The sequence below is a fragment of the Neophocaena asiaeorientalis genome, unplaced genomic scaffold (genome assembly GCF_003031525.2).
Source record: "Neophocaena asiaeorientalis asiaeorientalis breed wild unplaced genomic scaffold, Neophocaena_asiaeorientalis_V1.1 scaffold143, whole genome shotgun sequence".
Lineage (NCBI taxonomy): Eukaryota > Metazoa > Chordata > Mammalia > Artiodactyla > Phocoenidae > Neophocaena > Neophocaena asiaeorientalis.
This window is the reverse complement of record NW_020175536.1, coordinates 2,224,746-2,246,834: the sequence shown is the minus strand read 5'-3', so window position 1 is coordinate 2,246,834 and position 22,089 is coordinate 2,224,746. Positions and strand designations below refer to the sequence as shown.

At 50.3% G+C, this 22,089-nt stretch overlaps 1 protein-coding gene across 2 annotated transcripts in view; it reads left to right on the top strand.

Annotated features, from left to right (window-relative positions):
- AMOTL1 (angiomotin like 1) overlaps window positions 1–9,467 on the top strand; it is a 132,437-nt gene extending 122,970 nt beyond the window's left edge. For both annotated transcript variants that reach the window (XM_024731311.1, XM_024731312.1), the window contains exons 12-13: window positions 2,259–2,534; window positions 3,619–9,467. In XM_024731311.1, coding sequence (XP_024587079.1) covers window positions 2,259–2,534; window positions 3,619–3,722 — 380 coding nt within the window. In that variant the 3' untranslated portion in view covers window positions 3,723–9,467. The remainder of the gene's footprint in view (window positions 1–2,258; window positions 2,535–3,618) is intronic.
- The last annotated feature ends 12,622 nt before the right edge of the window (window positions 9,468–22,089 follow it).

The window sequence follows — 22,089 nt, the reverse complement described above, 5'->3', positions numbered from 1 at the left end:
TTCTTTGATGCATTTCCCCGGCTCAGAGTGTGTTTTGTTTATCTAAGGAGCCGAGAGCCTGTTTTTCTCAAAACAGAACCCCAGAGGAGCCTGGCTGCTTCGTGCCAAAGGGGATAAGAGCTTCCAGAACGAACGTGACAGACTTGGGGTGATCAAAGGCACCCAGCCACAATCTCTGTTTGAAGTTCCCCCACGGGTTACTTCTGCAGCCCCTGCCCTCCAAGGAAATGCACTTCAAAGAGGACGTGTGTGGACAGCAGCTGGGATCTTCAAAGACCCTCCCAAGGACACTTAGCTCCCCACCCCAGTTAGAGAGCCTTGGAAGCGGTGCTCAGGCAGGCCTGGTAGGGGAGTCTGAATGTGCTCAGCTCGCATAGAAACCTCCCTGGCAGAGGCCAGTCTGTGACATCCACCCAGGCAGGCATTTCCCTGGGGTCTGTGCCTGTACCCTTAGCATCCGATGTGTCTCAACCAGGCCTGGGAGCCAGAGGACCCGGCTGCGGGAAGAGTTGCTGTGTTCTCTGCACTGGTGTTCCTCCTCGTTACTGTGATTGGTGTCCACGTGTCACAAAAACAGAGCGGGGCCCTCTGAGGTTCCAGGCAGAGGCACACAGTCAATTCGCAAAGGTACAGTGCTCAGTCCCCGAAGTGTTTCCACAGTCCCTTGCCTGAGGGGCTCTGGAAGGAGGTAGAGGTGATGACATATACCTTCGTGATGGCTCAGGGGCTCCCAGGTGAGAAGACAGGCCAGTGACTTGGTTCCACAGAACATCCTTGCCAGACGGTGGCTTTTCACCAGACAGGGCGATGAGGTGGCAAGAACACAGGGTGGACTTAAAGACAGGCACAGCTGGGTTCCAGTCGCATTTCTGCTATTGATACTTCTAACTGTGGGATACTTACTGCTCCAAGCTTCCATTTCCTTTTCTGTAAGACAAAGGATAACAACAGGCCCTACCTCATATGAAATGAGATGATGTGTGTGAAGCACCTAGCCAAAGCCCCTCGCTACTCAAGGTGTGGTCCTTGGACCACGGCACCACCCTCTCCTGGGAGCTTGTTAGAGAAGCAGACTCTCAGGCCCCACCCACTGACTTGAATCTTCATCTTAACAATATATCCAAGTAATTGATAGGCACATTACTTTTTTTTTTTTTTTTTTTTTTTTTGGTACGCGGGCCTCTCACTGTTGTGGCCTCTCCCGCTGCGGAGCACAGGCTCCGGACGCGCGGGCTCAGCGGCCACGGCTCACGGGCTCACCCGCTCCTCGGCATGTGGGATCTTCCCGGATGGGGGCATGAACCCGTGTCCCCCTGCATCGGCAGGCGGACTCTCAACCACTGCGCCACCAGGGAAGCCCTGCACATTACATTTTGAGAAGCGTTGCTGTAGACAGGCTGGATTGAGTTGCATTCTGTTATGAATGGGCATCTTGAAATAGCCCTGGCAAAGAGGCGTTACGAATCGCTGGCTCATTCAATAGGTGAACAGACACTCGATTGTGCTTACAGCATTTTCTACAGGCTAGTGTTCCGGAGTGCTGGCACTGTTCTGAACGTGGGCCGTATTTCACCATCATAACAGTGACTGTTCTGTCCAGCTTTGTAGGAAGACGTTGAGGAACAGGGACACCACAGCGCGTCATGCCTCCCTTTTCCCCAGCCAGCCCGCCCTCTTCCTGCCCCAGCCTCTCTGCTCCTGGGGCGGGCAGGGAGGGAGAAGAGAGCTGAGTGGTCCTTCCCAGGAGCCCAGCTGGCTTCCTACTTCTTGGAGGACATGGCTCTCCATTGCAAGGATCTCTTTGGGGAATATTGTACACGGCTCTGTGTTGCCCTGACCAGGAAGCGTGTTTGTTTTGACCCGGGGCCTGTAGGAGACCATCCGTTAACCAAGAGTGGAGGGGTGTCGGGGCCTATTAGGCAGAGCAGCAGGCTGATGGGACCGTGTCTAGGAGCAGGGAAGCCTTCAGGTTTTCTGAAGCACACAGCCACTGCCCAGGACTAGCCCTCCTGGGCCATATTAGGTAAAGCAAGCATCGCCTCTAGAACACTTTGCAGGAATGCCCTCACCCCTCGACACTCTGCCTATAAGGTGCCTCTTCTCCATTCTTCCATAGCACCCTGAGAATAATAGTATCCTATCATTTGTCATATTATATTAGAACCAATTTACTTGACAGCTCCTCCCCCGCCCCAGACTAGGTGTTTTGGTTTTGTTTTTAAAGAATGGCATTGAAAAAGCTGTTCTTCGGCCCTCAGGGTTGTTGCTGGGGAAGGAGCCCCATGAACACGCATCCACCCCCGTGCTGCCCACCCCGCCTGCCACAGCGCTCTTTCCTGCGGCCCTTGTCACCTCGGCCAGCAGCGCCCACGCGAAGACAGGCAGCAAGGACAGCAGCACACAGACGGACAAGAGCGCCGAGCTCTTCTGGCCCGGTGTGGCCTCCCTGCCCACGCGCGGCCGGCTGAGCGGAACCCCTTCCAACAGCCCGGTCCTGAAGCACCCAGCGGCCAAGGGCACGGCAGAGAAGCTGGGTATGAGGTCCCCGCCTCCTCTCACGCTCCGGGGATCCTCAGCGCTCCCTGGCCTGAGAGGCGGAGGCTTTCGTTGAGCTGGGGAGGGAGCAGGGCTCCCAAGCAACTCTGACTTTACGGGTTATCTTTATGATTATGGTTACCCAAATGCACTTAGGCTCTGCATGCCCTTTATTATTCTGGAATTGAAATGTGTGTAGAGACTCCTCACTTACTAGCATTTAAAGGAGTCCACAAGTTGCATCTGTCCTTTTAGTGTATGCTTTGTAACTAGCCCCTCCCCAGAAGGTGTGCAGACAGACGCTCCAGGGGATGTTAGGGAATTAGTTCCCCGCCCCCCCTCCGCCCCCAGTATATTTGGGAGCTGATACCAGGCACCACCAGGTCCATCAAGACCAACAGGTACAAAGGCATTGCCTTCAAGGTGTTTACTCGTCAAGGATTCGGGGTCGAGAGCACCTCCTGATTGAAGGAGAAGATAGATTTAAAGTAGGCGAACTGGCCCAGTACTCAGGCCAGTTCTAAGGAGTTGCCGTCAAATATTTAAGAGGAGACAGCTTAGGAGGAGCTTGGCGATGAGTCCAAAAGTGGCTTTGGACTGTTCGTAGTCATGGGGTGAGGAGGAGGTGGGAGCTACCGGGCGTAAATGAATTGTTTCCTCCAAAGGAGTTCCCTGTGTTTATCCTCCAAAATAGACAAGTAAACACAATGTTATTTTCGGAGATTTAATTCTTGGGATGCTTTTCTGCAGGGAAGGTGGGGAACATGTGACAAGGACCTGGCTCGTGGCGTGCACTTGATAGTTTAGAGGAGAGGAGGAGAGCAGGGGTGAGGGCTCCGCACCAAGTCCCGATGCCACTTTCACCCACTCAGACCTCTCCCATGACGTCCTAGTTCTGTTCTTTGTGTCCGAATCCCAGGGCCAGTCATTTAGCTTTGGTCCACCGTGGGCTGGGCGCTACGGCCTTAGCCGCGTGCACCGATGGTGAGGGGTGGTACTTAAATGGTTCGGTTTTAGAGAGGGCCGGGAAGGCTGTGCTCCTCCTGGGGAACGGGCTGCTAACGTGTCCCTTCTGTTTGGCAGAGAATTCTGGCCACGGGAAGTCACCTGACCACAAAGGTCGCGTCAGCAGCTTGCTCCACAAGCCCGAGTTCCCTGACGGGGAGATGATGGAAGTTCTCATCTAACACCGGCATCCCTGTTGAATTTTGCAACAGAACTTCGATGAGCAAGGAACGTGGCAAAGAGAAAGAAAGATCAAGAAGGTTGTGGATGGGAAATCAGGAATGATTTGAACTGATCGGGATTTCAGATTAATGAGAACACTTTTTATAAATGTTGAAAACAAAACAAAAACAGGAGGCCTACATGACTGAAAATGAAGACGATGTCGTGGATTTTTACTGCATATGGTGGAAGAGAGAAGATGCATGTAGGTTTGGAAACAAAGAAGAAATAGGAAATGGAATTTTTCCGTTGTACAGAAAATGTATCTCTTGGGGAGGGTCTGTGTACACCCATTCTCTGGTTATAAACAGATAAACCTGGGCATGGATCTTCCTTGAAATACTCCCCATTCTCCTTGCCTCTTAGCTTGTTTTGTTTGAGAAGAACCTCCTAGGAATCTCAGAGAGTCCGTCTTGCTATAACGTAATAATATCACCTGTGCCCTCCATGGGGTGTCCTGTGAATGCGTGTGGGTGTGGCAGGGAGGAGAAATGTCCAGGGTGATGGGGAATTTAAAAGGCCATCTTCACCTCATTACCTGCTTGGTTTGGACATCTTAGCTTTTCTGGATTGAGCAGTATTTTCTAAACAGGACGGGAGCTTTCTGGTCCTGGTGTGCATCCTCCCTCACTTCTCTGAGTTCATCTCTGTCTCTGCTTCATACTCTTTGATTTTGCCCTTTTTTCCTTCCTTTGTTTTTTTCCTTTTGCGACAAGCCATGACAGAATTCCTTTGTTCTGGGGTTTATCAGAGCAGTAACTGAACGTTCATCATTCATCGTGACCGGTGGGACAAAGCCGTATGGCGGGTCCCCTGGCTGCTTTCTCTACCTTTGAGGAGTTGGGCTGCAGTGGTTGATCTCATTCTGGCCATGAACTAGGTAAGCTCCGACTCGGCGGACAATCCACGAGCCCTGTGACGTCCTGCATTAAGCTCACGGGCCCGACTTTTTTCTCTCTCACATCAGCTCTTGCGTGGAGTTTGGTATCTCCACCTCATTGCTCTGTTGAGGTAGGACTTTCAGGACTGCACTCCGGGAAGCGAGTGACACTTGACTTGGTGGCATCTAGAATCTCCCCAGGCACTCCCGCTTTCTACTGTTTGTGGCCACCGCTCTGCCCGCCCCTCGCATCCCTCTGGGCATTGTTGATGAGCACGCAGACTCTGTGACCGTCAGCACGTGTGTGTCAGCACATCAGTTCTGCCCTGCCAGGAACTTGCTTTGTAACCTAACAGGCCAGTATGTATACAGTGCGGTCAGGTTTTTCAGGATTTCAGTTGGGAGCAACTTGTCCAAAGTAAGACGGAAACACCAGGTCAAAGAGCCAGGAGTGAGTGAGGTCGTGGGCCTCATCCCTGTGCTGTAAGGTTTCCCATCTGACTCCTCAGATACTCAGATATCGGCTTTCTTTACAAATCTAGAAGGTGCTGGATCAGAGGAGAGAAGCTAGTCAGGCCGTCAGATGCTCACGCAGGGCCCTGATAGTTTTCTCCCTGCAGGGTAGCTGGATCCGTGTTTTCCCAGGTCCCTTTCCTCATGCTTATTTAAGGAAAGAAAGAAAAAAATAAAAGCCCCAGTTCTGAGGCTTTTTCAAGTCCCACCCAAATGAAGCCCTGAAGACAGCATCACTTAGGAAATTTTGCTTGGGTGGCTCATTTTAGAGTTGGTCTTTGGAGTGTAACCTGGGTGAAGCCTCCCCAAATTGAGGTGGTGGAAGGATGACAGAGGTGTGAGCTGGAGAGGGAGAGTTGGGGAAGGAAACCAACGGCTTTGCCCAGGTGGCCTCTGAGCTGCCTAGTGGTCAGGAGAGTAAGCAGAACGGATGCTGCTCAAGCCCTGCTCTGCGGTAGGCGCTGTGCATCGCGCCTGTTGCCTTCTGCAGTCCTGCGTTAAGCATCGCTGAGGACTGTGCAGCCTGGGAAACCAGAGCAGCCCTGGGTGTGAGGAGGGAGCGGTGAGGCCCCGTGGCTGGTGTGGAGACCAGGTGAGTATGGACACGTCGGGGCAGGGATGGGGCAGAGGGTTCCCCATCTCAGTCTCAGTCCCCGTCACTTTTTATAGGTGATGAGGCTCAGTTGATGGCAACTAACTCTCTTAAGGACACTTTGACCCCTGATGAACGTGGGGGATGGAAAGAAAACGTCTAGAAATAAGAGGGCACGTCATCTCTGCCGGCCCCCATCATCCGTGTCTGGGCTCCCCCAAACATGGGCTGTGTGCCCTAGAAACGGGTGAGAGTGACAGCCGCAGCCCAATTTCCCGCAAAGCCTCATCTTTATGCCCCAGCACATCTCGTTGGCAGCTCAGGCACAAGGCCCATTTGCTTTCCTTGGTCCCCCGAGTTGCCAGGCGTGTTAATTGTCAGAAAGCAAACACAGACGTCACCATTTTTCAGTTGTGCTGTAGTTCTTAATCTTTCTTCTAACCTGCTAAGACTCCTCCGTAAGAAGAGGGACCTATAGTTTTGAAATGTCTTCTTTTGTGGGCCATGACACTTTTCATCTTCATAGCTCGAAGCCTTGCTTGCATTTAGGAGAAATGCAGCTACTGAGCTCCCACTGTGTGTTCTGGCCGTTGACAATATATGATCTCACTGGATTTTCAGAAAATAATCCTAGCTCCGTTTTTTTAGTGCCCACTGTATGCAAGCACTGGGGTAAGTCCCTTTTAATGAGTCCTCAGACCACATGGGAGCAGGGGCGAGTTTATCATCCTTATTTCACAGAGGAGGAAACTGGGGCTCAGGAGGTCAAGTCCCTTCCCCAGGAGAGGCTGGGATCTGAGCCGAGGCTTTGGGAGAGGAGCTGTGCCTTCGACACAGGCTGGACTGCCTCTGACTTGGGGATGATAAGTGCCACAGCTTGACCCGCTCTGTCCCCTCTATGTGATGTGTGCACTCATAGACACACACACACACACACACACACACACACACACACACACAGCTTGCTGCCCCCTTGCCACCCCGGGAGCTAAGAAATAGGACTAAAGCCCAGAACTGCTAGAACTGCCCATAAACACAGGTATAGGTAGGAGTCTTTGTGTTCCATTGTAAGCAGGACCACAAAGTCTGTTTAAAAAGCACTTACTTGCGAGTGGTCCAGAGGCCGGGCCTTCTCCAGAACTTTTCAGTGGTGTCTGCTAATGAACTCGCGAGCCGTGTCTCAGGGTGAAGGGTAGAGGCCTTGGCCTCGTGTGGTGACGTGCTGGAGTAACTCCGCTTCTTCCTTCAGTGTGTCGCCTGGCGGTTTCTGCGTGCTGCCCGGGGTACTGTGTGCAGCAGGAGGTGTTGCTGCTTTTGGGCACTAATTTCAGAGCGTGTGCAGAACCTTTCCTTCGCTTTTTCTTATTAGCTTTTCTTCTGCTTCCCAGAGTTGGGAAGCCAGCCACCGTGTCATGCCCAGTCTGCTTGGAGCAGGCATGCAGGACAGGGCTGCCATATCCCTCCCAGGGCTCGGGTTGGAGGGCAGAGAGTGGAGGCATGTCTCTCTCCTTCAGTTTTGCAGAACTTGCTCTTGGGAACCTATGTGTGCATTTGACTACACAGGACTTGGGCTGGATCGAGACAGTTGCTCCCAATGGATTGTGAACTTGGAAGAGAGAGTTCGTTGGTTCTGTGGCTCAGCGGGGAGGCTGTTGGAATGCCCCCTGCAGAGGAGCCAGCCATCACTGCTGTTCTCTCCTGGGTTTGCCCGCAGCCTCCTGTGTCCCTAGGATGCTGAGCGCTGACAATTGCAGGTGGCTCCTGCGTCCTTGTCCGTAGCTGATGGCAAGAGAAATTCTCCCTACAGCAGCCTGAGTCCCAGGGACTGATGTGAACACAGACGTCAGGTGGGGCAGCGGAGACTTGCAAGGTGGAGGAGTTGCAAGGTTTTGAGGCAGGGAGCTCACACTTGGGCTGCTGGGAGCTGAGCAAAGAGGTATGTTTTCCAGAACAAAGTCCTGCTGCGTGTCTGCACCGGTGCCGGCGGGGCATGCTTCTCTCTGCCCCCAGTGATCTCACACTCCTCCTAAGCCTTGGAGGACCGTGGTACAAGGGAGCCGGGCGACTGTTCTTAAACAGAGAAGGTCCAGCCCACAGTTGCCTGCTTCTCCCCTCCAAGTCTGACACAGCCATGGTATACGCTTTATGAATGTCGGTTTTCTCTTCCTTTTTCTTGCTAATTAATCAGTGGGTTTAAAACGTCTTCATTCGACATGAGGATTGTTTAATGGGTTTGCCTCTGGTGTGTGGCTCTGTGGGAGATGCGCAGAGTAATTAAGAAGTTACCAGAAGCTGATCAGCTGGGAGCATGGAGAAGTCAGCATTTCAGTAAATGGATTTCTTCTGGAACTGTCAATAATGAGCAGTCTTTTTCTGTCCCTTTTAAGTAGTATCCCCCTTTCTCATCTGGTCATTTAATGGTATAAAGACATGTATATGTCAGTGCATACATAGGACGTGTGACTGTAAGGTTGTATGTCGAGTTTCTTTTCTTAATATCCAGAAGAATGCAAGTGTTTCATCTCACCCCACGTTGCTTAAGAGGTGACCCTTTGCGAGACTCTGTGCTGATTACTGCCGTGCTTAGTAGAAACATTTTGCAGACGCCTCTGTTAGAATGGATCTGGGGGCCTGGCATGTTCCTCTGGTTATCCTTAGAGATGAGAAAGCATCATCCTTTGAAGGCAGGCTTAAGTTTGGAAATAATCCCAAGTCATTCACTCAGTTGGATAAATAAAGATGGGTGATTAAGGTAAGTCACATCCTTTTAGCTTTTTTCTTTGAAAGAAGTCCTTAAGATGTTTCTGGGGGATGAGTCTTTGGACCCTCAGAGGCTTTCAGAGTGACCATTTCAAAGGAGGACAGTCATCGTTAGTACACGTACCTTCCAGAGGGTTCGTTGTAAAAAACCTGCTCCCTTGCCACGCCTTGTATATGTTCACGTCTCTGCGTACACGCGGGTGTAAGTGTACATTCACGAGTAGCTGCCTCCAGTAGGAATTCTGTAAAACCCTGTTAGACTTAAGTGCATGTTATTGTCATGTTAGGCCAAGACTGAGGTGTTTCTTTGTCACGAAACTTCGCTTCCTCACGGAATTAAAATATTGTTTTTTCAATATAATGAAGTACATATACAGTATTTTCTTGTATCAGCTCCTGAAGTTTTGGTGCCCAGTGGTGTGTTTACATGTGGTTTGCCTAAGATTCCGTTCACGTAGAGACACCTGTAAGTATTTATTACAAACCGGAATGTAAGCAAATTGATCCATAGTGATTTTCTTTGAATTAAGGTGTTTTCCCCTTTTGCGGAGGGGAAGGGGAGGCTCCTTCTCCGCGTGAGGCTCATGCAGAATCTGGGACATTCTGTGAGGCTGGGCAGGCCATGCACCCACCTCAGCCAAAGCACCAACGGGCCGGGTGCTGCCACGCTTCCCGCCAGCTGTGTGTGCCATCGCCCTGCTTGGTGGCGTGTGCTGTGTTCCCTCCAGCAGACTCTGGTGTAAGATTCTGGCATCTTCGATTTGCTAGTCTGTATTGAAGCAGAGGTGGAGGGTGCAGAGCTGCACGGCCAGATGGGTCTGTGTCCAGAGCGGGGAAATCCAAGAAGACGGCATGTCCCTCACAGCGAATGTTGATACTGTTGGTCAGCCAAAGATTTTCCTATTCTTTGCTGCTTAAACTTGTGCCTTAATATTGTATATAATAAATGGATAAAATGGCTCTCCCTCACGCTTGCTCTTTTCTGTCCCAAGGAACTTATATACCAGGTGCTCAGTGAATGTTGGTTGAATTTCATTTCATTTTACTGCTGGAAGCAGCCTCACTTGCTGTTTGGCTTGAAGAGGCAAGAGGCATCCCGCGTGCTCCCCTCCCTCCCCCCAGCCCCTGTGGGCCTCATGCTTTTGATCCCAGGAGGAAATGAGTCATCCAAACCCCTGGAACTTGCTGTCCATCCTGCCACCCACCCCTCCAGACAAATACAGAAGGAAGAAACGCCGGGGACATGGGCCCGAGAGACGGTGGCCACTTTGATCACATCTGAGTGTCCTCTTTGGGCGATCCTGGGTTCAGGGCCTGCCAGTGACCACCGTCACTCAGGAATTTACCCAAGCAGCCTGGGCCCTGAGTCTGAGCTGGAGTCGGAAGCGTCTCTGCGCCCCATGATGGACGTGGCAGATGTCGCTGCCTTCTTAGTGTCTTGGGGTCACAGGAAATGTGGGGGGCTTTGGTAGAAAGAAGTCACATGGTAAAGTGGTGAAATTCAGGTGGGAGCCACAGTGGCTGAAGCAGGAGAAAGGGACAAATTCCATGAGAGTCCCCGAGTGAAGGGTCCCCCCCTCCACCGCCCGAAGGGGACAGTGACCTGGGAACACTGCTGGGGAGGATGAGGTGCCCTCTGTTTGTTTTCTAGTTGTGTCTTTCTGAGCAGAGGCCTCTCGCGCCCGCCCTTGGCCCAAGCATGGGTAGAGCTTCCTAAACGTGAGTGTAGGGAGAGTGAGGGATGCACCTCTTGTCCCCCAGGGACGGCCGGTGTGGTTTGCACGCATTACCGTCTTCAGTCCTCACAACAACCTGGGCATCCCCATTTTAAAGACAAGGAAACTGAGGCTGAAACAACCTTGGGCAAGTAACGTGCGAACGATGGCAGGATTTGAACCAAGATCTACCTGACCAGGAGCCTGTGCACTTGCAGTGAAAGGTGGGTAGGGGCTGGGAGCTTGGGTTCTGACCTGTCCTGCCTTCTACCCAAAGGAATTTTCTGCAGGGACCCCCAGATCCCTGCACGTGTGCAGATGTGACTCGTGAGAGTAAAGGGCAAACTGGGCAGCTCCCCAGCCTCCACCTCCCGGGACTACTACGGAAAGAGAGCTGGAGGCCCCGCATGCCTCAGGGCTCGGATGAGGACCCTTCTGAGCTGGCATCCACCTCTGCCATCTCCCTGCCCTGACTCCGTGCTTGCCACTCGTGGGAGGTGCCCAGGCCTCTGTCCTGGATCCTGGGCTGGGACCTCTGCGCTGCGGGGAATGGGAGCAATGCCTTTTAGATTGCCTGGGCTCACTGTAATCAGGAGTTACGCCCCAGGTGTGAAATAAATCAGGAGTTCTGAAATTCCTTTCTTAAAATATACAAAGCTCGGTGATGAAATAAAAGGAGCTTTAGGTCTTTAAAGAATGTTGCCGTTTTCCTGTTTCTGTGGCCCTTTTATCAGGTACAGCCATGTCTGCGATGTGCTTCCTTTACCTGCCCTGTTCTTGGCAGGTAGACGTTCTCTCTTAGCGAGTCTGTCTCCCTCAGAACTCTCCCCTTATGCAGCCCAGAAGGAGACCCTTCCCATGTGGTGTGGATTTCTATCAAAGGGTGACTCTTCCCAAGTTCCTGATGTGAAAACAGAGAATACAGGGCTCACAGGCTATGTAGCTGGGTAATTTGGAGTAAAATAATGTGAACCTTAGTCCTAGTGTTGGAAACATACTACGGAACTTTACATCCTGACTGGTTTCAGCCCTCTGACTGTTTGAGGGAGGAAGGACCTAACATTTATTGAGTTGGCTTTGGAATACTGCTTCACCTTAACAACCTCCAAGGTAGGTGAAGGCATCTTCACCCCTGAGTTTCAGATGAGGAAGTAGGCTCACGAGAAGTGTAGTGCGTGTCGGGCTGCACGTCCAGCCCAGGCCGGCTTGCTTTAAGTCCCCATCCTTCTCTCCTGTACTGCATCGTGGCCTTTGACTTTAGTGGCTTTTATTTTTAATGGTTTGTTTGCTTGTTTTTTGGTTTTAATAGTTATAGAGAGAATTGGTAGGCAAGTGGCTAGTTGAAAAAAAAAAAACACTTTATAGAGAGAATCGATAGGCAAATGGCTCTTTTCAGAAATGTATTTCCAGCAGAAGGCCTGTGTAGATGGACAGGCTTGATCCAAGCCTCCAGTCTCTTTGCAAGATGAAGACTTAATGTAGAGCGGCTTGACTGTGTACTGACGTAGGTACACTTGGGGGGGGCGGCACCAGAGAGAAGGGACCCAAGGTAGATGTGGTCGCAGGGCCCACTTTCGGGCTGGGGTCCCACTCTCGTTTTTCCTCAGGCACAACCTGAGCCCACAGAACTGCGGTCCAGAGATGCTGAGGGTAAAACGGAAGTGCCTTTTTTTTTTTCCGGTCAGATGAGTCCTGGATTGTCCCTGACAGACATCTCTGTGTGGGTCTCCCCAGACCTGGTCCAGACCTGGCGCCTTCCCTTCCACCTCTGTGCTCTGCTCGCCGTGCCATCCTCTCCGTCACCTCTGCTGAGCATCGGGGCTGCTCCCTCCTGTCCCCTGTTCCTGGCTACGCACTCCACCTTCCCATGTTGTTTCTCTCCTTTCATTCTCTCCATCCTCACAGCCTTAGCTCCAGACCTCATCTCTCACTTGGACAATTTCAGGATCCTCCTGCCTCCCACTGCAGCCACTGCATCCCTGACACGGACACCAGAGAGACGAGGAATGGTCGGCGTTTACTTATCATCATTATGCAAACCCACGCTCCTGTGAGCCACTCCTACCTTAGGACATTGAATTCTTACGGTCACTGTGAGGCCGGCACTGTTATTAGATCCCCATTTTACTGGAGGAGAAACTAAGCGGCAGAGAACTTAAGTCCCTTGCCCCAAATTCTAGAGCTTGTGGATGGCAGGGCTGGGATCCAGACCTGGCAGACTAGCTCCAGAGACTCCAGGCCACACTGGTCCCCTCAAGCTGTTAAAGTCTGATCACATCACCCCCCTCAAGGGGAACCACAACAGAATTATGAGCTCCCAGTGGCCTTCAGGAGAACGTCCAAACTGCTGATAAAGCCTTCATGCTCCATAATCCTAGGCCTCGGCCCAGGCCCCAGGCTGGTTTCCCACCACTTCCCTCCCTCTCCGGCCCTCTAGTCACCCCGCCGCCACTTCCATGCCCCGAATCTGCTCTGTGTGTTTCCATTCCGGCCCTTGGCTCAGAGCCCCGCCCTCTGTCCGTCCAAGTCCTACTCGTCCTTTAAAGTGGAGTTCCAATGTCTCTTCCGTCAGGGAGGCGATCCAGACCCCAAGGGTCAACATGCATCGGCCTTGCTCCATCAGTAGCTGAAGCACCTCGAGAAAGTTGCTGAACTTCTCAGAACGTCTCACCTGTAAGATGACATGGGGGTGGTGCCGTGTCTGTTTCTCCACTAATACGAATCGGGCCCTAGTACGTTTCATGACACTCTCTCTATACGGGCTCGAGCACGTGTTGACCGAATGAGTCAACCCTGAGGATTTCACGGGGGAAGAGTTGGAAAGTGCCTGCCCGTGGTAGGCCCTCCACACAGGACGACTCTGAGCATCGTGGCATCTCCCAGCCTCAGTCCACCTCCTGTTACGGTGAACTGCATGCAGCAGTGTCTGTCGTCAGCTCGTCCATCTGGGGTAGGAGCCCTGTCCTGTAGCCAGAGCAAATGCTCATAAAGATTTGAACCGAATGTGAATTCTCCCCAGCGGCTTGCATGTGTTCAGCGACTGTTTTCAGGGAAACCGGCGGAAGAAACCAGAGTAAAATGCAACTTAAAAATGATGCAAGTAGGGCTTCCCTGGTGGCGCAGTGGTTGAGAGTCCGCCTGCCGATGCAGGGGACACAGGTTCGTGCCCCGGTCCGGGAAGATCCCACTATGCCTCGGAGCGGCTGGGCCCGTGAGCCATGGGCGCTGAGCCTGCACGTCCGGACCCTGTGCTCCGCAACAGGAGAGGCCACAACAGTGAGAGGCCCGTGTAAAAAAAAAAAAAAAAAAAAATGATTCAAGTAATCCACGTTTGTTATAAAAAGAACAATCCCATGATATGGAAGTGTACAAATTAGAAGCTCTAAATCCCTGTAAGTCACCACCGTGAACAGTTGTATACAACCAAATAGGTAGGTATACAGATGTGAGAATGAATATTAATTTTAAAATAAGACCATGCTATTTCACACAAAATTCTTTTTCACTCAATAATGGATCACAGGCAGATTTCTCTACCCGCATATATAGGTCTATCTTCTTGTCTTTGTTGGCTGTACAGTGTTCCTTTGTATGGAAGAGGGGAGTTGATTGAAGTCCATGCTCCGTTGCTGCCCCCACCAGCTTCCCTACAGCATTTTCCCAGCAGTTAAGGGAGAACTAACTGCTAAGAAAGAGGCCCAAACTTACAATTTGTGTCAAGCTTGGCCAAACGCTGTCCCCACGTTCCTCCAGGACGTCGTAACATTTCCATTGGCCTGTCCAAGCACGATGACATTGGGACCCCAAGGACTTGACAGTGCCATGGCCCCAGCTGATGGTTCAGGCCCAGGCTAGCCTCGCCTGCCCTGCTTCTATCCAGAAAACCGGCCAGCTCTAACTGACAGGCTCATTTTCCATCCAATGTCCTAGGCTTCAGCCCAGAGAAGGACACATTTTCCTGACGTTATCCAGCTCAACACGAGGCCAGTATGACTTTGTCCAGTGATGTTGATTATGTTGATTCCTGTCTTGTCTCCGGCATTTTCATTTCACAGAGTGTCTATCAGATTTTTACAAATATTTAGCTTTAAGAATAGCCTGTAAACAGAAGCCCAGTTCACAATTCACTTATCACGTTATTACTGAAAATTAATTATGTGCCCAGCACATGTCAGATCCTGGGGGCGGGAAGCCAGGAGGTACAGATCGCTCTGGTGATTACAGCCCTGAAGGAAGAGGAGGGGAGACTCAAGTGAACTGACCAACTACTGTGAGCCAGGCATTTTACATCAGTCACTGCACTGGGTCTTCAGGACAGCAAGTACAGGGAGATTCGGAGAGGTTCAGCAAACGACCCAAGGTCCACCCTTACCCAGGTGAGTGGCCCGGTGGCATGTGAGCCTAGGTTTGGGTGCATAAAAGTCAAGATTTTCCCATTATAACCTGCAGCCTCTGCGTTTAAGTCTAATTGAGGTCGCGGGTACAGGAAACAAATTGCTCCTTGCTTATCTTTGTTGGGGCAGGTACACCAGATCCCTGGACGGATCTGTTAAGACCCCACCACCCTCGGCAACTGGGAATCAAGCATTGGGCTCAGCCACGTGCCGCCGTCCCCAGCCGGGGTGAGGGGGGTATATGGGAAGAACAGAGGTTCCACCAACATTTGCATGTGGCAGTCTCACAGTCGGGACCCAGTGGGAGAACCCAGGCTGAATCTTTTCCCCCTTCTTTTTTTTGGGGGGGGGGCGGTGTTAAGTTTTTTAATTTAATTTTTATTTTATGTTGGAGTATAGTTGATTCACAGTGTTGTGTTTGTTTCAGGTGTACAGCTAAGTAATTCAGTTATACATATGCATATATCCAGTCTTCTTCAGATTCTTTCTTTTCCCCCTTCTTCTGTCTCTAAGAGCTCCACAGCCACCAGCAGGGCCCATCAGCTGTCCTGTCCCAGCCTTTCCAGAAGAGCCACGGAGAGGGGATCCGCAAAGGAGCCCGTGATGTTCCCTGCCCTCCTCTCTCGCTGGTCTATTTACTCTCTCAGTCCCATTTCACCTGGAAGGGAGGTAGTTGGAGGCAATAACCATAAGCAGTATCTTTATTTATTTAAAAAAACTTGGGCGGAATTCCCTGGCAGTCCAGTGGTTGGGACTTTGTGCTTTCATTGCCAAAGTTCCGGGTTCGATCCCTGGTCAGGGGACTAAAATCCCACAAGCTGTGCGGTACAGCCAAAATAATCATAATAATAGTAGTAATAATAATATTTTTTAAATTAGATGTCAATAGTTTATATCTTGAAAAATAAAAAATCTCTTTCCTGCTGTCACGTCACTGCTCCCTTTTCCTACAGAATTCACAGACTCAGGCTTGGGCACATGTCACAGCTGTCCAGGAATGTGCAACTGACGTCATACCTCAGTCATAAACAGACGTAATCAACGGAAAAGGCAGAGCCAGCCACTGCTCAAGTCGTCTGTGCCTCTCAGTCAAAACCATCACAGTGATCTGGAGAGGAGTGCATTTCGTTAGGGCTTCTGGTAACAAAAAAACACCACCACCCACATTTGCTCTCTGTAGAGTAACACCAGACATCCAATGAATGGCTGATAAATGTGAAGTCTCTACTTAGTAACATCCTCACCCTCTGCAAAATGCATTTCTTCTAAAGAACCTAAGTGTGTCTTTTACTGCTATTTAGTTACATGCTATTAGCGCTGCCTAGGGATGGCTGTGTGATTCCTGGTTACACAGCTGAGAGAATGAGAACAGAGAACTGGAGCACCTTCCCAAGGTCGTGGTGAAGTGCCAGCAGAGCCAGATTAGAGCTGGGCTCCCCTGCAGCCCTTTTAGTGCTTTTTGGGCAGAGGGATCCCTCTGTGCTGATGCTGTGTGGGCATCGGGTCTTTTCAGAGCCCTGCCCCCTTTCCTGCCTGGGGATCAGTAAACCAAGAAGTGATGGGTGTGATGTGAGTCGGTCAGGCCATCACCTGAGAAGAGCTTCACATCTAACTCATACGTCTAAGGAGCCAAGAGATACATCATAAAGGCATAATTCCAGGCTCAGAGGTTGGGATTTCTCCCAGTGTCAGAGCCAGGCAGGTAGGGCCCAGGACTGTGGGATCACAGCAAACAATGCTTGAGGACTCTTCCTTTGACAGCCTCAAAACCTATGACACTATAGCAGTGCTGAGATGAGAATGACCGCAGCAGCAAGATGGCAGATGAAAACAGACAGGGTCCTCTCCCGGGGATAACAGAGCTGATGGCAGATGCAGGGCCCCTTTGCGTTTGAGAAACAGGGTTGGAGAGACACCTCGCGTCACAGTCTGGTAGGGACCACATATAGCAGCTGATTCTTCAGGCTTCTCAATATGTGGAGGATGTATAAAGCATCCCAAATCACGCGTGATTCACACTGAGAAACACACTTAAAGGGAACACACACACATCAGTTCAACAATCCTTTATTGTGTTAGATGAGAGATGCAAACATAAATAAGATGCTGTACCTGCCTTCCGTGCCCCACGCCCCCAAGCTTATAGTCCGGGTGAAAAGACCAGAGGGGACCACAGTACCGTGTATAGTAAATGTCAAACTCACGGGTTGTACAGGTTGTTCTGTTGGTCTAAAGAAGTGGGGAAATAGGCAGGAGACGTGTGAGTTGAACGTGGATGAGTGAGAAAACGAGACAGAGCTGAGGTCAGAGGGCAGAGGGGTCCGTGGGCACAGAGGCAGGGCGTCCCCAGGAAACCACGGCTCTGGTCTGCAGGGGCTGGTGGAGATGAGTCTGGGCAGTCCTCTAGGTCCGTGAGCTGCCGTGTCAAAGATTCTGGCCCTTGTCCTGTGGCCATAGATGTTGGGAGTGGGCAAAAGTATATTTAATCAGGACTGTGATCCAATAGATGCTGTTTTATAGAAAGATAACCAAGGGTATTGAGTCCACACCATGAGGAAGGGATAATAATGACATTGGGTGTTTCTGTTTCTATGGCCATATCACAATTGCTCCCAAACTTAACAGCATAAAACAACCATTTATTTTGCTCAAAACCGCACTTTGGGCAGGGCTTGGGGTGGTGGGGGGGTGGTATTTCATCTCTGCTTGGCTCAGCTGAGGTGGCTCAAAAGCATGGAAGCTACAAGAGTGGGGAGTCCCGGGGCATCTCCCTCCGTGGTCTCTCCCAGGGTCTCTCCAGTGTGGCAGCTTCAGGGTGGTTGGACGTCTTATGTGGTAGCTTAGGGTGCCAAAGGCATATATATATGGAGGGGGGGGGGAGGCAAAGAGCACAAGGGACTAGAGATATTACTATTGCCGTGACCATTTTGGAAAATGAAGTCTGTCACACGAGGTACATGTCAGACCCAGTATCCTAAGTTATACCTACATTTTCTCATCTTACTCTCCCCTCTACCTGTGAGGTAGGTATTATCCTGCCCATTTCATATATGAGGAAATTGAGGCTTGAAGATGTTAAGAGGTCTGCCTGAAATCACACACCAAGAAGGGATGGAGCTGGATTCTGTGTGCAAGCCTAATGACCTCAAGGTCTCTTGTTCTCTCCCTGCTGCAGCTTCAGGCGCGGGAGAGAAAGCACGGAGACAGACTAATTCAAAGACATTGTTCTGCCCAGGAATGTTGTCACCACTAAGAAGGGCAGGTGAATTATGAGCTGCATAGGAAACTGAATCAACAGATCTGCAGACCAGTTGAATTTGTGTTGTGTCTGAGTCATAGATGCCAGATGACAAGCATTTCCTGTGGTCGTCAGTGCAACTACCAGTCAGGCAGAGCTGACAGTTGCCACTTACCAAGTGCCAGGCTCTGTGCTAAGTACTTTCTGTGTATTAACTAATATTCACAATAACCCTATGGGACAGGTATTATTGTTGCTGCTGTTATTAGGCTTAAAGGCATTAACTAATGTTGCATAGAGAGGGCATCACCCCCAAGGGCCTCCCACCTCCCTGCCATGAATCCCTTCCCCAACCAGCAACATGATGTCATGAATAGATGAACCAATGGTCTCCCCTCTCAGGGGCACCACCAGCCATGGCGTGGTTAGGAAGGCCCCTCTCTGGAGTCAGACTGGTCAACTGGAAACCAGCTCTACCATTTACTAGCTGTGTGAGCCTGGGCCAGTCACTTAGCCTCTCACTGCCTCAGTGTCATCATCTATAACATGAGGATACAGTCTGTTTCTCATAGAGATTCCCATCAGGAGTATAAGACATGTCTGGACAGTACCCAGTGTAGACCTTGGCCTGGAGAAAGCACACGATGGATGTCAGCTATTGTTCTTAGTGTAGAGGCTGGTGCCAAGGGCTCCTTGGGATTGACTTGTAGACGGTGAGTTCTTATGGTCCAGGGACATGCACTGTTTTCTTCAGAGGGCCAGGGGGCAACTTGTTTTACTAGCCTTGTTGGGATGGATGTGGGGGGTCAATCTGTCCAGCCGGGCGCAAGGGATAAGCCAACCAATGAGATGAGGTGGCGGCGGGGAGGGAGGAGTTTGCAGACACCGTGCTGCTTCATGGATGCTGCAAAGTGCAGAGAGCTGGTCCCAAAGCCAGGGTTGTAACTGATGCACTGAGTCAGGGCCCACACAGCTGTTTCCCGTGATGGGGGGAGGCCCTGGATTTAGGCTCCTGTGCTTTGGGTTAACAAAGGAGCTACGGATGGGGAAGCAGGAGCCACCTATGATTGTCAGCATCTTACCACCTGTGACCTCCATTCCTAGGCAAACCCGCTTTTGCGTTCAAGGAGAAAGAAGAGAGCTCTCTGGTTGTACACAGGGAGGTACACAGTCCTCCCTTGCACTCTGCATCCCCCTGTATGCTGACCTCTTCAGCTTGAGCCAGGCTGCAGTCCCTCCCTGGTGGTAGAGCTGGCATCTGGTGGACAGGCACTCTCCATTTTGGAAGCACGGTTGAGAGAGAGCATAGCAGAGAGGAGTGACTGGGAGCCTCTGGGCTGGGTTCCTGCCCTTGGTTCCTGTCGTCCCAGCCCCAGAGCGCCCCTGTCCTTCTGGTGATCTGGTTAGGTGCCAAAACATCTCTCCTGTTGCCCAAACTGGCAACTTGGGTCCTTCTGGTCCCAAGTAAGGTAAGCACAGGTAAGGTAAGGCTCCTGTCTCAGCCCAGGCAGCTGGCTTCTCACGCCCACAATGAGGATAGAGAATTCACAGCATGGCCTCCTTCCAAACATCTCAAAACCGGACCCCAGTGTGTCGTCACTGGAGACCCCCATTGTCAGGCCTCTGATGGTTCCAAATATGAGAGAGTCTGCCCCTCTTTCTATAGTATCACCTCTGCAGGCTTCCTTGTCAGCTAAACCTGCCCTTTGTTCCTTTCATTTCCTTTCCTTTTTGAAAAACAAGAATCAACATTAAAGACTATAGATATGCCTCAGATTTCCACCTTCTTGACAGTAGCCATGGGCCTCCGGAGAGTCCCGAGATGAGGAACGATCCCTTCCGCCTCGCTGTGTGTTTCAAGTGGGAGTTTTACAAAACTTCTGTTTATACACAGCTTTCAAAGAGCATGTCAATTTTGTGTTCTGAAAATCTCCGTCCCTCCTTTTTCTCACTTCCTTTGTACTTGGCCAGCATCTCCCGCAGGAGATCTGAGTGTGGGCTTTCTGCCTTTCTGACGTCTGTTTGCTGGCTTGTTTGTACCTTTCATCTTTCCCACAAGGATTCCAGGTGGCTAACAGCAAAGTACACGCACACAGAATGGTTAATAAAATAAAAACCGGAGACCCTCGATGTTTGTGATTTCAAATTCTCAGTTTCAGCTCTTCTTTAATAATGCTGAAGATCGGTGACATAAGAGAATTTTGAAATCTCTTAAAAGTCGAGCCACTTGGCCTCAGACCTTTCCTAGGAGGCAGGACAGTCTGTACACTTCAGAGTCAATAAAGTGTTGCAGGCTCACCCCACTCTCTCCCCAAGGCCAGCAGTGCCATCTAGGACACAGCCAGAAGCAGGCCAGGGTGGCAGGCCTCCTGATGCAACTCAGCTGCCTGCCTGACTCATGAGGCCTCAGCCAAGGCTGTGCTGACGCCAAAGGGGATGTTTGTGGGGAAGGGCGGGAGTGTCGATACATTTCAATGCGTTCTCCTGCCCCTAGTGTGTTTGATAGTCAGATGCAACTTCGAGAATTTCTATAAGTGCTGGAGAGGGTGTGGAGAAAAGGGAACCCTCTTACACTGTTGGTGGGAATGTAGATTGGTTCAGCCACTACGGAGAACACTATGGAGGTTCCTTAAAAAACTAAAAATAGAATTACCATATGTTCCATCAACAGATGAATGGGTCAAGAAGGTGTGGTTTACATACACACACACACACACGCACACGCACACACACACACACACACACACACACAATGGAATATTATTCAGCTATAAAAAGGAATGAAATAATACCGTTCGTAGCAACATGGATGGACCTAGAGATTATCACGTTAAGTAAAATATCATATGATATCACCTATATGTGGAATCTAAAAAATAATACAAATGAATTTATTTACAAAGCAGAAACAGGGTCACAGACATAGAAAACAAATTTATGGTTACCAAAAGGGAAAGGGGGGGAGGGATAAATTAGGAGTTTGAGATTAACAGATACACACCACTATATACAAAATTGATAAATATTAAGGATTTACTGTATAGCACAGGGAACTATATTCAATATCTTGTAATAACCTATAATGAAAAATTATCTGAAAAAAGTATATATATATATATATATTCCCTGAATTACTTTGCTGTACACCTGAAACTAACACAATATTGTAAATCAACTATACTTCAATAAAAAATTTAAAAATAAAAGAATTTCTAAGTGACAACTCTCCATAGTCCCTCCTTCCATACAGAAGGCTGCCAAAGCCTCCTGTTTGGGTCTGGGATTTTGCCCCACTTCCCAGGTAATAAGCTAGCCTATTTCTGTTCCATGGAGGCTGGCAGAAGACATGGCACTCTTGAGTCAGAGACAAAGGACTTTGTTATTCGTGGCACAGAAAGCAGTGTGAGCACCATGTAGGTATCCGTTTTCCACACCCTCACGTCACACAGGGTCATGCAGAGGGGCCCAGGTGGATGCTGTCCGTGCAGTGGGTTTGCATCAAAGCTGGAGATCACTGAGTTTGAGGCAGCCGCTGCTTTTATAGAGTGTGGTAAGCAAGCTTCCTCTTTGTCCAGAGGGAGGAGACATTATCCCATTCCTCAAGATACAAGCCTGAAAAATGGTCTGGGTAAAGAACAGTGAGGGCTTGGCATACCCAAGATAGATCATCTCTGTCAACAACTTTCCTGTTAAGAATTCGGGGTGGGATTTCCCCAGCTGCCCAGTCTCCTCAGGCTGCAACCAGGACTGCAGAGGGTTTCTCAGCTCTTGGTCCGTCCGTGACTTCCACATTCCCAGTCCAGCCTTTGGCTCCACAGCACTGACTGCTGACCAGACATACAATAGCAATGATGGTGGCTGAACTTGGCGGAGCCTGTACTGTACCTGGCACCGTGCCAAAACCTCTGCATACATTATTTCATTTAATCCTTGCAACAACCATTGAAAAAGCGTGCCCCCCCCCCCTCCCTACCCACTATTAACAGATGAGGAAACCAAGGCTCAGAGAAGCTAAGGAATTTGCTGCCTGTCAGCCAGCTAGTAAGTGATAGAGGCCAGTTGTGGCCCACAGTCTGGCTGCCTCCACAATCCATGCTTGTTATCTTCTCACTGGTGCTTCTGTTCCTTTCCTGGTCAAGAAGGAATGGGCTTATTCTTTTTCTTTCTTTCTCCCTTCCTTCCTTCCTTCCTTCCTTTCTTTCTTCTTCTTTATTGCTATTATTATTATTAGCAAA